Source organism: Xenopus laevis, chromosome 9_10S (genome assembly GCF_017654675.1).
Source record: "Xenopus laevis strain J_2021 chromosome 9_10S, Xenopus_laevis_v10.1, whole genome shotgun sequence".
NCBI lineage: Eukaryota > Metazoa > Chordata > Amphibia > Anura > Pipidae > Xenopus > Xenopus laevis.
Window position 1 is genome coordinate 96057447 of NC_054388.1, and position 17978 is coordinate 96075424.

Sequence of the window (17978 nt, forward strand, 5' to 3'; positions counted from 1 at the left end):
TTTAATATTGATTTGCAGAGGGATGCGTCAAATTTTTTTGCCTTGTTTCACCATGGAAATGAAGCCCATAGACTCCATGAATAAAGTGCTGCCTAGTGCTGTATTCATGAAGAGCAGGTGGGGTGAGGTATGTAGGTGTCCCCCTACTTGAACCCTTGAGGAGTGGTGGCAGTTGTTGTAATAAGGACAGGGCTGGCCATCGTCCTCAGAGCTGTGCTTTGCAACCTGTTCCGGATTATTTTTTTATCCACCATGAGGTGCAAATCACTGCCAGATCTGGGGAAGAGGTGTTCTTTGCATACCCACTAAGGAGCATGCCCTTGCCAGGGTCTTTGCAAATGACCCCTGTACTGTTTTAGCTATTACTGGTAAGTAGCTCAGACATTTTTCAATCTTTGAAATCTTCTCAAATCATGCCCAATTAACACTTAAGTCCCACATCAGTTTTTTGACCTAGGCCCTCTAATGATATCACAGAGGGGTGGAATCAGTGAGGCGTTGGCCTCATTATATCATCAGCAAAGAGCTCTGCTTAGAGTTTGACCCACCACTAACCCAATTTGACCAATACCCCAGGGTCCCCACAGGTTTCAGGACAACCCATGCATCAGAATTAGCAAAGTACAATGCAGGAAATAGTCTGATGCCTTTGATAATTCTGCGTTCATTCGAGTCAGATAGGTCTCTTCCTCGAGCATAATGTAGGACTAGCTTCGTAGTTTGAAGAACTAGCAAACTCCAAAAATGGCATTACATAAATTCAAATCAGCTAGGTGACAGACATCAGAATAGGCTGGTTTATAAAGTATAACCATTTGGAAGCTGCTGTTGCCTTTTAGAACTTTCAGTTAGTTCCTTGAGCTGCCAGTGGGATGCTGGTACTTGTACTTAACAACATACTGAGGGCCATGGCTTGCTTTACGATATACCAACAGAAAAGGCCTGACTTTATTCAATTTTAACCAATGAACACACATTTTCATCATTGTGGGCAAAAGGCTATGATTAATACATAACCCCAGAAATAAATTTTCTACAACAAATAGCAGTTGTGCCGCTGAATATTTGCCAGGCAATGATAAATCTGTGTATAGCCGTAATGCTTATTTTCCTCATTGAAGATCTGATTGCCAGAATGCAACCTGCAGATCATTTTATGTTATTATATGGCAAACGGGAACTTGTTCGCCCAGCCCCTAAAGACTTTTAGTAGTATAATTCACTATGGCAATACACTTAGAAAACAACGCACACACCAACCATGCCTGTTTCTTAGAGGGTTTTTTTTGTTTGAGCAAATAAGTGCATTGTAGGACCAAAAACCTCAACAGAGATTGTCTCAGTAAAGTAGGGCACTTTGGGGGAGGGGGGTCTCTAGTTTTAGCTATGATTCAGACAGGCGCTCTTCGCATGGCTCCAAGGGTAATTTAGTGGCTCCTCCAAAGACATCAATATTTTTATCAACCCATGGTATGATGTTGCCAGGCATATTGTAAGTGCAGTTTGAAATATTCCCAATTTCTTCAGCTTTCAGAACACGGTCCCAGATATTAAATTGACTCATTTCTCCAACAAAAGCTTGGGTTGCATCAAATCGACCCCCAACTGTGTCCTGTAGAAGCAACAACAAATAGAACAAAATGAATATCAGAACATAAGGTCAGAAAGACAAAACTGTACACAACAGCTTTTTACTTTGTGCCAAAGAACAACACCTGAATCCCTCTTATGCATTATGCCATGTAGACTGTACTTTCCTGAATAACATGTTTTTATTAGCATAAACAACCTTGGCCAGGGCATTCTGTAAATGTTCATTTTACTTGAAATAGGACCATATAAAGGCATATTATTTGATACTATAAGATAAGAAATGGTCAAGGTTGTTAAAACCTTTAAAACAATATTGTTTGCGATGCATTATTGAGATGATTCCGATTTAGTGACCAAGGCTTCATGGGGAAAGCACTTACTGTATTCAGCATGGATTTAAACAAGGCATCTAATATATTTTTAAGCTGCATATGAATTAGTGACGCACCAGAGCCATTATTTGTTTCATTTTGGTAAATGCCAAATCCTGCAGAAAATATTTGGCTGAATAAAGGACCAACCCCAACCCCTAATCTACATATTCAGATTTAAGCTATAGCAAACAATTGTATTATCTGTGAACAAAAAACTGTCACACTGGGCTTTCAAGTAGCAAGGTTTTCTGCCAAATCCAAATGCTAAAAAGATTCCTTATTCAATAATGGACTTGGTTCATACCTAATAGAATACAGTCCAGTGTGGCCATTAGTGATGGGCAAATTTCTCCAGTTTCACTGGAAAATTTGCGGATTTCCTGCAAAATTCACCAAATGACGAAAGATTTGCAAAACTCGAATTTTGACGCCAGCGTCACGCGAGTGACTTTTTCGACATGTGTCCACATTTTTTTGACGCCACTGAATTTCTGCGGGAGTTTCGCAAATGTATTTGCCGGCGGCGAAACTCAAACATTTGCCACAAATTCTCATCTGGCGAATGTATTTGCCCATCACTAGCGCCCATGTATTCTGGCTAGAATCACCTAACTCCAAATTTGTGACTATAGGAAATTCCCTTGCATTGTCTTAAAGAGATACAACAGTATGAAGGAACACACGCCAAATGATACCTTGGTTATTAATACACCAGGAATGCTAACAAGCTATGGGAGCTAGGGGTATATGAGGACACTTAGCATGGTTTTAAAAGAAAATAGAAAAAGAAGATCCATGGGTTGCCTGCAGATACCCCCTAAACAAATCACTGAATGAAATTTTTAAATGTTTCTATATAATGTCTAGTCTTAGGGTTCTAAAAAAGAAGTAAAAATGTACACTTTGCACTTGTCTATTAACTCTTAGCATCCGAACAAACAGGCTATTATAATGAAAGGTGCAAAGGTTGCTACAGGTTTTGAGACTACAAGCGCAGAAGAAAGAGTATGCCCACCACAGAGCACCATGAAGTACAAATGATATCAGCAGAAAACATAAAACAAATAGGGCATTATAATAAAAGAAGTAAAGCTTGCTACAGGTCTGTAACCCATAATAACCAATCAGCTTGAAGCAGTATGAAGTCAATTTAAAGGAGAAGCAAAAGGTCCAATCAATGGAGGTGCCAAATGTTAGGGCACCCCTAGGGATTGTTATCACTTAGCCGATACCCTGGGTCAGTGCTCCTGTTAGCAGAAAACAGCCCCAGCCCAGGGTAATTGCAAGCGAGAGATCCTCTTCCTTCTTTCTCCTTTCTTTAGAATGCTAGGGCTATTGCATGTGCAGTAGAGTGAAAAAGCCACCTTTTTTGTTAAAGTGCTTTTCACACCCATGTGCACCCATGCAAAGGAAGAAGAGGATTGCTCACTCACAAGTACCCCAGGGTGCGGGCAGTGTTCTGCTAACAGGAGTACAGACCTAGGATATAAGGTAAGTGAAAGTGATTAAACTAACATTAATTGGACCTTTACCTTTTAATTGACCTCATAATGCTACAAGCTGATTAAGCTGGTTTATTATGGGTTACAGACCTGTAGCAAGTGTTGCACCTTTTATTATAATACATTATTCGTTTCATGTTTGCTACTGATATCATTTGTACTTCATGGTGCTCACTGGGAAGTAAGGTATTGGTCTTTCTTCTATGCTTGTAGTGTGATAAAGCTAACAAGTCAAGCCAAATCCTCTCTGATTAAATGTAAAATTATGCATTTAAAAAGAGATAATCCTGTAGCATTTTCTCTCTCTCTCTCTGTATCTCAACAAATGTTACAAGGGATTTTTTTTTCATGTCACATGTTGTCAACGAGACAACCCATATGGCACAGTTTAAAATGCCCAGTAGATTTAAGGAGATCCGAGCCTTCTATAAGCCTTTAACTATTAAAGGGGAATTGCACTGGAAAATTATTTTTGCACACTTAAATGAATTATCATAGTCACCAACTGTACAGTGCACATTTTTAGTGCTGTTCTCTGTAAATGGATTTGCTATTGAAAGCAACCTTTGTACTGTTCTGCACTGTTGGCTCTCACTCCTGAAATATTGTAGGAAGTCAGTTCTCCTCCGTGTCTACTTAGGCTTTTGCTATATTGTTACAGGAGTCAGAGGAGAAAAAGGGGAATTGTGGGGCTAGGGTTGGACTGGTGCATCCGGGGCCCACCCAAAGCGTGACTGCCAGGGCCCTCCATGAAAACTAAACGGTCCTTCCTACTGGCGCCAAACCCCCCATCACTCTCAGATCCTGGCACCGGGTTTTTTCCTGTTGTCCCTTCGGCCCAGTCTGACACAATGTGGGATACACGTATGAAGAAGTAGGATGTTACCAGCCCTGTCTTTCTGCATGCAACCATAACCAATGGATGAGGAGTCCCCTTAAAGTTACATCATTGACATTGTCCTAGCAGAGAGGGTGGTTATATACCTGTAGTTCTTGGTGTGTTTAGTCCTTAGAGAAATGGTAAGATGGCTTCAACTTATAAGATGGGTAATTAGATTTAACTGAAAGTCAATCCATATGGTTTAGATAGGAAAGTTATATATTACTCATTAAGAGGTTGGTTCTATGGTTCTAGGAATGAATCTAAAATTATTTAAAGGAAAACTCTAAGCTGAACAATTTAGGTCTCTATGAAAAAATATTGCAGAAAACAGCTTTTACCTGTACGTAAAACCCTGTTTCATGTAACTATTTTCATAATAATATCCTTTTTTTTAGTAATATGTGCCATTAGAAAATTGCCATTTTAAGAACTAAGGGCCGCCACTGGGATCATACGATATACGGTTAATGGACAAAGTTTGTTGCTTCTATACTTTTTTCTGTTACAGTTAGAGCTGCAATATTTCTGACCAGGTGATCTCTGAGGCAGCACACAGACCATCATGGGGGCTCAAGGGAAAAGATGTAAAAATGCAATATTTACTGATATATATTCCAGTTTGGTAAAATTCTTTAATAGGCCACTTAATATAATATAAACTATCAATTGCTTAAGTATTCATCTTGGGGGTATAGTTTTCCTTTAAGGAAGGTTCCTCTTTATGCAACTTTACAACATCAGCAGCGTTTAAAGCCTTCTAACAATGACAATGTTGCTATTATGCATGGGGTTTCTCTAGGATGGCACAACATTATCATGACATTGAGTGAATGATGAGCCATTGCAGGTAAAGACTATAGCATCACATTGTGCCCTCTTATAAAGATATAAGAACATTAGAACATTACGTTTCCTATTTAGACTCCATATCATTTAAGTTAAAATGTGCCTTTAAAGTACAGGAAGGAATAACAGAGATAAATATGTACAAAAACATGTTTGTTCTTTGGGGAGAAATACTTTTTTTTTTTAATTTACGGGAATCCTTTGTAAACAAAGTTAATTATAGTTAGAGAATTAATTACACAGGGAGCAAATGATATAAATGCTTTGAACATAGATACCCAAACACAAGCTCTATTGAGTGCATTTTGTTGTGCAATTTTGCTGAGTTTTAATACAAAAAAAACCCCTAAAGCTGTCTGAAAAGGAGATTAAGAAGAATTAGATGAGAAATAAACAGTACACTTTGTCCTACAGCTAGAGGGTATTCCCTATAGGTCAAAATATGATTTTCACTGGTAGGTTCATTCATCTCAAAGCAGTAGTTGGTCCAGATCAATAGTTTACTTGAAACAAAAGGCACATTGCTCCCCAGGGTGTCTAATGGAGGGATAGCAAAGTCATATACTGTATATATATATATATATATATATATATATATATATATATATATATATATATATATATATATATATATATATATATATATATATATATATAGAAGGGATGATGATGTGCCTTTACTGGCAGCAGAAATGTAATGGGCAATTATATGGCTCACTCACCTGCTCCTGGCCCAGAATGAGAATTCCACCTGGTTTAATTGGGTGCCAAGGGGCAAGATTCTCCCCGGAGCCAAGTTTTTCACCATCAAGAAATGCTTCCCAGATTCCATCCCTTGTTGTCCATGTGATACCAATATGATGCCACTTTCCATCGCCAATTGTAAATGGAAGCTGAGCCACCTGTATCCGAGTTAATCACAATCATGCACTTAATGGTGGTGGTGCTTTGGTTTTTGCATTTCTCTATCTACTCACCCAACATATGCATTCAAGGGACATTGTCCTGCCTAATAAAAACAATATAATGGCTTATCTGCTTGTGTATGGTGCTCTCGGGACTGACATATGCCCAAAAACCATGGGTTGCAAAACAGTGTTACAGGTATGGGATCTGTTATACAGAATGCTCAGGACCCGGAGGTTTCTGGATAAGGGATCTTTCCATAATTTGGATCTCCACACCTTAAGTCTACATAAAAATCATTAAAACATTAATTAAACCCAACAGGATTGTTTTGCCTCCAATAAGGATTAATTATATCTTAGTTGGGATCAAGTACAAGGTACTGTTTTATTATTAGAGAGAAAAAAGGAAATCATTGTTTTAAATTTGAATTATTTAAGTAAAGTAAAATAATTCGGAGCTTTCTGGGTAAATGATTTCCAAATAACAGATTCTATAACTATACAGGTATGGGACCTGTTATCCAGAATGCTCGGGACCTGGGGTTTTCCGGCTTTCTGGATATCGGGTTTCCGGATAAGGGATCCTATACCTGTACTAGATAATGATAACGTTATTGAAACCAATCAAGGTGATCTTGTTGATATTCCATTAACTGATCTGTCTAGGTTGCAAATATTACCCTACCAGCCCTGATCTAGGCAGCTTAGATGATATGAATGCGTCTGTGCGAGAGCAGCTGGGCCCATTGTTATGGCAGCAGCCCTTATTGCGCTGTAGATTTCTGTTGTGTTCTAAGTGGCATGAAATGCTCCTGACGCTGGGAATTTACAGCAGTCTGTGAAATCTTTATGTATGTGCTCTGGCAAGCATTGAATTTCAATATTTCTATTTCTGAATAGTATCTCTCCTAGCAACATTATTATTACTACACACCCTGGGACTATATGTTTACAGGTCTAGTAAGCAGTGGTGCAAACACTACATAGCAATCAAATAATACAGTTCACTCTATTTATCCTATAAACAAAGCTGGGGGAGTATTCATTTACAGTTATATACACAAAGAGCGATGCTTGTCCTGTTCTGTACCTCATGGGCTTGGTGCAAACAACTCGGATTATAGCTTGTCTGAGGGCAATATACCACAATGTTATTTAACAGTCATTTTTGGGGCATTCCTAATCTACAGAATGATGTATGTGTTAATAAGTGACAACTGCCAAACTGCCTGTCTGGCCAAAACCTTACAGGGAATACTAGTTAGCTGTGTCTTATTACAATATGCCTGATCTAAAGAAGTCACTGAGGTTTCATTATTAAAATAGATGTAAAAAAGGCAAAGCAGCTAATCTCAGGCACCAGTTTAAATTGCACTTAACTGATTGTTGCACGTATGAGAGCAATCCGTTTCTTGCTGGGTCATACAGGGTTGGTCTGGGCCAGCGGGACACTGGGTAAACCAGATGGACTCACAGATCCGCACCCTCTATGGCCCACGCTGATCCTAATCTCCTGATGCACGGGGGCCAGGAGGGAGCTTGCAACTAAGGCGGAGAGACTGCAGCAGAGGCGTGGGGCCTCTATATATATATATATTCATATAAATAAACTGCACTTATATCTGTATTTAAATTAACCCCATCTAATAGCCAAAGACCACAGTTATTTTTATCAGTGCTGCCTAGGCCACAGACTCTTTCCAAAAGGATTCCCTTAGGGCTATTCCACACGGGGAGATCGGCAGGCGTTTGCGGTCGCGGCGACAAAGCGCAGCGCCAGTCGCCGCGACCGGCGCAGGCGACAGTTTTGTATGGGCGCCTATGTAAAAACGCCTGTGCTAACCACACGAGGCGATGCGCTTTTCAACAGTCGCCTGAAAATGCCTCGCCAGGCTTTTTCAGGCGACTTTTGAAAAGCGCATCGCCTGGTGTGGTTAGCACAGGCGTTTTTACATAGGCGCCCATACAAAACTGTCGCCTGCGCCGGTCGCGGCGACTGGCGCGGCGCTTTGTCGCCGCGACCGCAAACGCCTGCCGATCTCCCCGTGTGGACTAGCCCTTAAAGAAGACATTTTGTGTAAAAAAAACTGTACTTTAGGACAGGAACCAATCAGCAGCTGACAGGACCTGATAGGGAACTGAAGCCTGTCTGTGTTTGTGTGACTGCAGGGCTGTGATTGGCTGTCCCACTCCTACTGTGCTTCTGGCAGGGACCGTTAGGACACGCCCATCCCTCATTTTAAACACAGACAGGGACCAGAGAACATCTATAGGGAGCTCCAATAAAGGGGCTATTTTTAAAGATTAATATACATTTTTAGCACACCATATCCTATATAATAAAGTTCAAGTGTCTCTGCGTCCAGTCCCTGTGTCCGTGGGATTGCGCTACTGCGCATGTGCATGTTCTAGCGCCCGTTAATTTAACGGGCTTAATGTCTAGTATTACTTATAATTGCCTACAAAATTAGGGTTTTTTTCATTTATCCTATATGTCTCTTTTAAAACAAGGGTGCCCAAAAGGTAGGATCAGGATCTGCCAGTAGACCTTTAGTTGGGGATCAGTAGATCTCAAGACACTGTCAACAAACAGCTTGTCTATATCACACGCTCCTGTTTCATTCTTTTCATTCAGATATTTATTACGTTAATAATAATTTCTTACGTTTATTGTTAAGGTTACATAAGAAATAGATGTTAAATATAGCAATATACAATCTCTCATAAATCAATATAATATTTTAAGTATTATTTTCCTAGGAACAGATTGCTAACGTTTTTATGGATGTAGATCATTTTGGGAAAATATTAGTAAAGTGTGGGCACTCCTGCCTAAAGAGAACACCAGGGAGCCGAGGTTGCACCCTTTAATGAGAAACTGGAGACCCCCAACTTGATGGAACAGCCTTTTATCAACACAGACTGCTGTCATTTCCATTATCTGTCAGATGTCCAGCAAGTTTTATGTGACAAGTGCATTTGAAGTCTAGGGGGCTGCTCACACCTTTGACTCTTGATTTTTTTTTTCATAACAAAACAGCCCCCCCCCTCCAATTCTCTGTGGGGTCCAGGGAAAAGGCCAGGAGCAAGGTACAGTATATACTGTACACACCTACACAGAGAACAGACCTTTCTGATTTTTAACTAAAGCCTGCCTTTTAAGGGGATGTTCAACTTCAAATTACATTTTAAAATGGTGCAGAAAGTAATATACTAAGACATTTTGCAGTAGGTCTTCTTTTTTTATTATTTGTAATGTTTGATTTTTTTTTAACTTTATAATCAGCAGCTCTCCAGTTTGCAATTTCAGCAGTTATCTGGTTGCTAGGGTATTATTTGTGCAATTTCAGCAATCTGGTTGCTAGGGTCTTATTTGTCCTAGCAACCAGGCAGTGGATTGAATGAGAGACTGAATTATGAATGAAATGTGAACTAACCCTTTAAGAATAAACGCCCATGCAGTATTTAGGAGGAAAAAAGCTTTTTTTAAAAAGCACACAAGTACCTTGTCGTTAATTAGCAGCTCAATAGGATGGTTACCCCATTCAATTAATACAATTTCATTGGCTTGGCCCGACACAGCGTAGGAGAATGGCGTTCCAATTCCGGGCGATGCGCTGGACTTCAGCCACATGCAGATAGTGAAAGAATAGAGCTCAGGCAGAGTCTTCTTGATCCTGCCATACAAGTAATTGGTGCGGAGTGGGAGGGAGACTTTGAAATCATCTGGTGACTTGAATGTGCTGCTTCCTAAATGCAGGGGTGGAGATAAAATGAGATATATTAACATTTCAGCCTTCTGAGGCCTATCTAAAGATTGACTAATATAAACACTTATAATATATATATATATATATATATATATATATATATATATATATATATATATATATATATATATATATATATATATATATATATATATATATATACCTACATACATACAGATATGGGATCTGTTATCCAGTATCAAGAAAGCTCAGAATTACTGAAAGGCCATCTCCCATACACTTCTTTTGACCCAAATAATATCCAGATTTTAAAAAATTATTTCCTTTTTCTCTGTAATAATAAAACAGTAGCTTGTACTTGATCCCAACTAAGATATAATTAATCCTTATTAAAAACAAAAACAGCCTCTTGAGTTTAATTAATGTTTAACTGATTTTCTAGTAGACTCTAGGTACAGTATAAAGATCCAAATTAAGGAAATATCCGTTATCCATAAAATCCCGTGTCCCAAGCATTCTGCATAACAGGTCCCATGCCTTTACTATATTTAGCAACCAAGGTACATTGTAGTAGCAGGGAATCACAAAATACACCTTGATTACACCATAAGATTACTTACCCTTTTACATATTTTCCACTTAAGCACACAATAGAGTAATGCTACCAGCTTACATGTCTAATAAATGCATGTTGCTGGGCTGCACTGATCTGGAACCAATGAAATTAAAGGCAATCAGTGCAACCATGTCATGCTGGATTTTCATTAAGTGTTCACATCAGTAGCAGCAATCTTAAAGCACCAAACATCCTCTCTCAACACTTGGCTTGACTATCACATAGGCATCTGTGTCTCATTATAAACACTAGGGGTGCTCTTGCTACAGAGTAAGCCTATGTCAGCTACCATTTATATGTAAGTAGATAGATACATATACTGTAGAGTTTGAATCTGCTATGTGCAAAACAGACTATCACCTTATAGTTTATTTTTTTGAAAGGGTAATGCATAGACAACAATACATGCTTATTTAATCAAGGGGGTATATATGATATTTAAAATGCTTCAGTTGTTTGCCATTGATGAGACAGTTAGAAATGGCAACTAGATTATCACAAACCATCTGAAAAGAAGCCCACCCCCCCCCCAATATTCTGCATCTTCAATATTATTTAATCAAGTTCAAGTCCTCTCTATCCATTACTTTGTTTTAAGGTGGATTGCATTTACAATTTTAAAAATTATGAACAGATTGGACACAGGTTAAATAAGAAAATGACAACACATTAATTGCTTCTGATGGCATGAAACAAGATTCCTGAGAGGCACGAAGGGACCCTTAAAATGAAACAAGCTTATATTATATATTGGAGGGTTGACAAAAGAAGCAGGTCTCTTTCTCCATGTGGCCTCCTCCATGAAATGAATTAATCACCCCATTTCCAATTAATTGAACAGCTGAATGTTTTTAACGCTTTACAGTTCTGCTCAGTTCTGCCAGATAAGCATAATTTATATAACATAGATAGATAGATAGATAGATAGATAGATAGATAGATACATTGATGATAGATAGATAGATAGATAGATAGATAGATAGATAGATAGATAGATAGATAGATAGATAGATAGATGATAGATAGATAGATAGATAGATACATTGATGATAGATAGATAGATAGATAGATAGATAGATAGATAGATAGATAGATAGATGATAGATAGATAGATAGATAGATAGATAGATAGATAGATAGATAGATAGATAGATAGATAGATAGATGATAGATAGATAGATAGATGATAGATAGATGATAGATAGATAGATAGATAGATAGATAGATAGATAGATAGATAGATAGATAGATAGATAGATAGATAGATAGATAGATAGATACATTGATGATTGATAGATAGATAGATAGATAGATAGATAGATAGATAGATAGATATTACTATCTATTTACTGTTTAGCTGTATCGATACATTCAAGTCAAGTCAAGAGTGAGTTTATTGTCATTTCATCCATATACGTTTGTACAGTACACAGTGAAACGAAACAACATTCCTCTAGGACACACACTTATACCTATACTGAATAGAAATAAGTGTGTGTAGATTCTAGAAACAGAGAAATGATATAAGTTTAGCCAGAAAATTGCATGGAAAGATTATAGAAACATTTGGATGTGTTATAGCTGAGGAAAGAAGTGTTGTTTATCAAACACCTTAGAAGTAGAGTGAGAAGCCCTTCTCTTTAATTACAGCAGGGGAAGGGAATGCATGTCCTTCTCAGGGTTGTTGGTCTGTACTTATCACCTTCATCCTGCAAGTTTAGCTATCAGGGCTATGCTGGGAAGTGCAGTTCTACTTGTCCATTACCGGAAGGAAACCTTTACAGAAAGCTTATTAGCTGCAGGCATGGTAGTATTACTGTAGGATACATCTGGGTAACACAAGGTTTTAGAGTAACAGATCCCCAAAATATTTAAATAGCACATCTGATACTAATGTGCAGGAAAATAAGCTCTATTCAGCCCTCAGCTGCCATTGCAATAGATGTTTTTACTAAGCTCCTTTGCCAATGAATTGCTGAGGTTTTATTTAGCAATCACATGCATGTCAGATATGGATTTTAAATGAGTTTCTTGGTTATATTTTTCCATTCATGTGTTGTGCCATTGCTACTGGCAATCATACAGCCCCTTGAGGATTGAACCTGCAAAACAGAACCTTCTATGTCAACATCTCCTCATTTATTCTAACCTCCCATTGTTACAGAAAGCTCTGGAACTCGGTGACACAAATTTACGCTTATTCCCAATTCCACCTTAGCCTGCCAAATCATTTCTGTGCTGCTGATCTCTACAGTCAACCCACAGCAGCTATAAAATATCTCAAATATATTGATTTTCAAAAAGCAGTAACTTAAGTCTTCCCCAGCAGTCCTTCTGGTTATTAAAGAGCTGAAACAATGCACTTTGCATAGAGGTTATCACTGATAGTGTAACGGTATTGGGTCACTGCAAAAAGTGGGCATGTCTCTTCCAAAAATGTATGTACGCCTTAGTTAGTTTTATATTAAGGATCAGCTAGAAAATATTGTCCTATATAAAGGGAACTGGATGAATTGGATCGTTCCAATACCTTGGCTCTATGCTTTGCCATGGAGGGACAACCGCTAATGTTTTCACTAGTGATGGGTAGGCTTGAGGTAACTTGACCCGTTTCGTTTCGCCAAAAATTCGCCACCGGCGAAATGTCACGGACGCAACATTTTTTTTGACGCACGACGCCATACAAGTCTATAGGTCATTTCCGAGGCAAAACAAGGTGGAAAGATTCGCTCATCCCTAGTGATGGGCGCTTAGCCACAAAATTCGCAAAGTTCCCGGGAAATTCGTGAAGTGGGCAAAAAATTAGCGAAAGCGGATTTTGACACCGGTCACAATTCGCTGGCGTCAAAATGGGCATCCGTTAATCGTCGACTGCGTCTAAATTCGCTGCGAACTCACACCTGGTGAATAAATTCGCCCATCACTAGTTTTCACTCATATTTATTTATATATATATATATATATATATATATATATATATATATATATATATTCCCTCATATGTACAGGTAGGGTATCTATTATCTGGAACCTGTTATATTTAATCAAATATTTCAAAAATGTTAAACATATTTCCTTTTTCTCTGTAATAATAAAACAGTACCTTGTACTCGATTCCAGCTAAGATATCTTTAATCCTTATTGAAGGCAAAAACAATTCTAGTTTGTTTATTTTTTTTTTTTAGAAGGCTTAAAGTATGGAGATCAAAATTACAGAAAGATCCCTTATCCGGTAAAACCCCAGGTCCCAAGCATTCTGGATAACAGGTCCCATACCTGTATATACATATCTGCTATCACTTTTTTCCCTGACTTTCAGCAGACATTTGATTGTTTCATTACCTTTCTCCAGTTCATTAACTCTTTCTAAGAGAGCAGAGAGGGTTGACTCCGTCCTGTGTCTGTGAGTTGTGCTCTCGTTATGCAGCAATGACTTCTCGTCTTCCAGTTCAGTCACTTTATTTAAAAGCTGATGCTCCAAGTCCCCCAGCCTCCTTTGAAGGGTCTCTCGAAGGTCGTTAGGCATAGCTGAATGGGACACGTTGGATCTCAGCTGATGCTTTAACAAAGAAGACACATCAATGTGTTAGAAAGGTTAGGACTCTACAATGTGCTCTCCAATTAGTTCTTGTCCTTGGAAATAAGTTAGCCCCTGCCAGGGTAGGGGATATTAAAATACCCTATCATATTTGCCTGCCTTTCTAAAAGTCTAGGGTGGGGTAGAAAATGTTATAGGGCCATACAAGTAGGCAACACTACTACTCTATACTTAAAGGGGAACTATCACAAAAATGACTGAAATTTAATATGCACTTCAGCATACTGAAATAAGAAACTTTCTTAATACAATCAATTCAAAATTCTGTACCATTTTTGAAATAATCAAGTTTATCTTCACTATCTCTCTCTCTCAGCATCTGTTTCTCTTTATTCTGTCTTCATGCAGCAATCGGGTGTGAGATGAATGATCCAATATATCTTATAGGGGGGCTCCTTTTGCCTAGAAGATGTATCAGAGCTCACTCTATTAAAATCACCAGACATTATGTCTCTCTACATGCAGAATTTGTGCAAAAGGCCGTTATTTTGTTTGTACTGGAATCAGTTATTCGAGTGAACTCTAATACATCTGCTTGGAAAGGAAGCCCCCCTGTAAGATATATTGGATCTGTCAATGACACCTGCATGAAGACAGAATGAAGAAAAACAGATGCTGAGATAGCGAAGATAAACGTGATTATTTCAGAAACAATGCTGACATTTTAATTGATTGTATTTAGAAAGTTTCTTACTTTTGTATGAGGAAGCTTATATTAAATTTTCATTTTCACAATAGTTCCCCTTTAAAAAAAAAGTAGAGCGCTCTGGGGCTGGATGTGGATGTTATTTCCAAACCTACCACAGGTGGCGTCATTACAGAATTATTTGTAACTACCTTTATAAATGGCATGGCCTATATTAGAATTAATATTGTCTCTATGATTACAGAGAAAAACTCATGCGTGCCCTAGAGGTACTATGCCCATATGCTAACTAAATCTGCTTTGTCTGCTTAATTTTAAACACACTGCAAAGATATTACGTGCAATAAAGCAAGTGGGCACAAAGAATGATACTGTACAGTGAAACTGGAGCAGGGCACAGCGAGTCATTTTCTAGAGTTGGCCCATTTACGGAACATAAACACACATAATTATTGATGAGCTCAGCGTGGGGTATATAATTGATCCAGCTCAGAATTAGCAGGGAACGCAAATGGCATTTTATACCCTTTGCCTTATTATTTTCTACAGGCACCATGCCAAGCAACATTGTTCATGATTGACATTTGAATGAGTGTTTTTCACTGTTGCCACTAATTAACCAATGCTTAACTCTAACAACAACACAATTTAAATGCATACACATGTATTAACAAGAATATTTTATAATGGGTACAGGCTTTTGTAATCCTGATACTATGAGGGGGGTCCCAATGTGTATGTGTCCAAGATCTGTCACCCCTGCTTTACCATAAATCTGTGCTTTTTTTAAAAATTTGTTCTGGTATGTTTGTGGCTGCCTCTAAATACATTGTTCCCATTCAGCTATAAGCCCTATCTATAACAGTTATTGGGGTGGGGTTAATGCATTGGAAGGTGGTTAAGGTCAGGCGAGGTGAAATCTGGGGATGAACTCCTTTGATCTGCATCAAGGTGACTGTTTCAAAAATGTATTAATATCCATAACCTTGTAATGCTGGTGGGGGGGAGGGGGTTACCAAATAGCCCAAATTAACAGGGACTGAGCACAAAAAGTTGGAAACTCCTGACCTATAATATCATAGGGCAAGGATTATAATATAGTTTAATAGCCAAAACCACAGCAGCTCTGGATTCAGCACCACGGACAGCTCCTCACATAGCTTTGCTCATAGCCAGTGTGCTAGCATTAACCCCTGCAGTGAATAAGAGGGTGCTAGCATTAACCCCTGCAGTGAATAAGAGGGTGCTAGCATTAACCCCTGCAGTGAATAAGAGGGTGCTAGCATTAACCCCTGCAGTGAATAAGAGGGTGCTAGCATTAACCCCTACTGTGAATAAGAGGGTGCTAGCATTAACCCCTGCAGTTATTAGGAAGGGGCTAGCATTAACCCCTGCAATGAATAGGAGGGTGCTAGCATTAACCCCTACAATGAAAAGGAGGGTGTGAGCATGAAACCCTGCCATAAATATAAGGGTGCTACCATTAACCTGTGCAGTGAATAAGAGTTGCTAGCATTAACTCCTGCAATGAATAGGAGGGTGCCTCTGCAGGAGATAGTTGGTAGCTAGCATTAACCCCTGCAGTGGATAGGAGGGTGCTAGCATTTAACCCTGCAGTTATTAGGAAGGGGCTAGTATTAACCCCTGCAATGAATAGGAGGGTGCTAGCATTAACCCATGCAGTGGATAGGGGGATGCTAGCATTAACCCATGCAGTGGATAGGGGGATGCTAGCATTTAACCCCTGCAGTTATTAGGAAGGGGTTAGCATTTAACCCCTGTAATTATTAGGAAGGGGCTAGCATTAACCCCTACAATGAATAGGAGGGTGTGAGCATTAAACCCTACGATGAATAAGAGGGTGCTAGCATTAACCTCTGCAGAGGATAGGAGGGTGCTAGCATTAACCCCTGCAGTGGATAGGAGGGTGCTAGCATTTAACCCCTGCAGTGGATAGGAGGGTGATGTTGGAGCTACAGGTATGAATGGAATGTAAGATTAGTACCTTGGGGGGGGATACACTTCTGAAACTGATAAAGTGAGGACGCATAGGGAATATCTCTGCGTATAACAGAACTCAATTCGGAATGGAAGGGAGAGCATAGAGAAACTTCTGGATGTGATATAGTGAGGACACATAGGGGACTGCAGCCGGGTTACTATTTCATCTGTACAACCAAATACCTAGAGCTGTGAATGAAAGGTCAGCACCTCGGAGAGCGCATAGACGTCTTTCTATTCTCCTGCAGCCCCCAAGTCCCCGGGAGGTGGGCTCTGATACATGACATCTATACACACTGTTACTGTACCCATCAGTCCTGCTATGTCTGTTGCTACCACTAATCTAGAACTGAATTCGGGATTAAAGCACTAGAGGTAAGTACATAAAGGCATATGTGAGTATAAGGAGCAAACAATACCTCCAGATTCTCCAGTCGGTCCTTCAGAGACTGCATGGTGCGACTGAGTTGCTCAATGACCTGACTCGGGTCCCTGGGTAAGTCTCCCATTGTGTCTTTGCCCTCGGGTTTGCCCGACACTTTCCTCCAAGAGCCGTGTTTGCCGTCCCCCTCGGAGAGGCTTTCGCAGCGGGTGAGCTTGGCAGTCAACTCCCGGATCGTCTCCTTCTGGTTCCCGATAGTCTCTTTCTGCTCAAGGCTGGTCTCCCGCAGATGGAACACGTTAGAGCGCAGAGCATCTTCCTGGGACAGCGCTTCCTGCGCCATGGGGCAGCCCGGGTCGGCGTCGGCAGGGACCGCGGTGCAAACAAAGCGCTCGGCTGCGCTCTCCTGCGTTTTGACGCTGTTGCCACTGACAAGGGTCAGTAAACAAGCGATGCCACCGAGCAGGGTTATCATTGTTTTGTCTTATTCCAACTAAGAAGAGCGAACGCCAAAAAGCGCAATGTTAGAACAATCCTGAAGAGTTGGACTGAGTTTATCCTGAGCTGGAGCTTCCCAGACAAACTTACTGCCGCCTTCTACCCTCTGCTTCCAGCCTGTCACACGTGGAACGCTCCCCCGGCTGTTCTCTGCGATCTGACAGCGTTAGTCGCACTGCTGGAGCTGATCTCCCCGGCTCCTTTTAAAGCTACAGCGCGAGTAGGCGTGTCATGTTTGGCAGCTCATCTCCCATTCAGACGTCATCTCATCCCAATGTGAATGCCAGACACGGGTTGTGGAAGGGAAGAATCATTTTTTTTTTCAGTGGGTGTGAAAAGAGGAGTGGAGCCCATTGGCTGGAGCATGAAAGACCTTGAGGAGTATTAAAGACGTTTGTTG

General features: G+C 39.8%; 1 protein-coding gene across 1 annotated transcript; it reads right to left on the reverse strand.

The window, feature by feature from the left end:
- Positions 1-917: 917 nt before the first annotated feature.
- nptx2.S (neuronal pentraxin 2 S homeolog) lies at positions 918-17762 on the reverse strand. Its single transcript, XM_018239169.2, has 5 exons — positions 17118-17762; positions 13796-14012; positions 9612-9856; positions 5921-6100; positions 918-1612 (listed from the first exon to the last, which is right to left on the reverse strand). The coding sequence occupies exons 1-5, from the start codon at positions 17553-17555 to the stop codon at positions 1385-1387; spliced, it is 1308 nt and encodes a 435-aa protein (XP_018094658.1). The 5' UTR covers positions 17556-17762; the 3' UTR covers positions 918-1384.
- Positions 17763-17978: the final 216 nt, after the last annotated feature.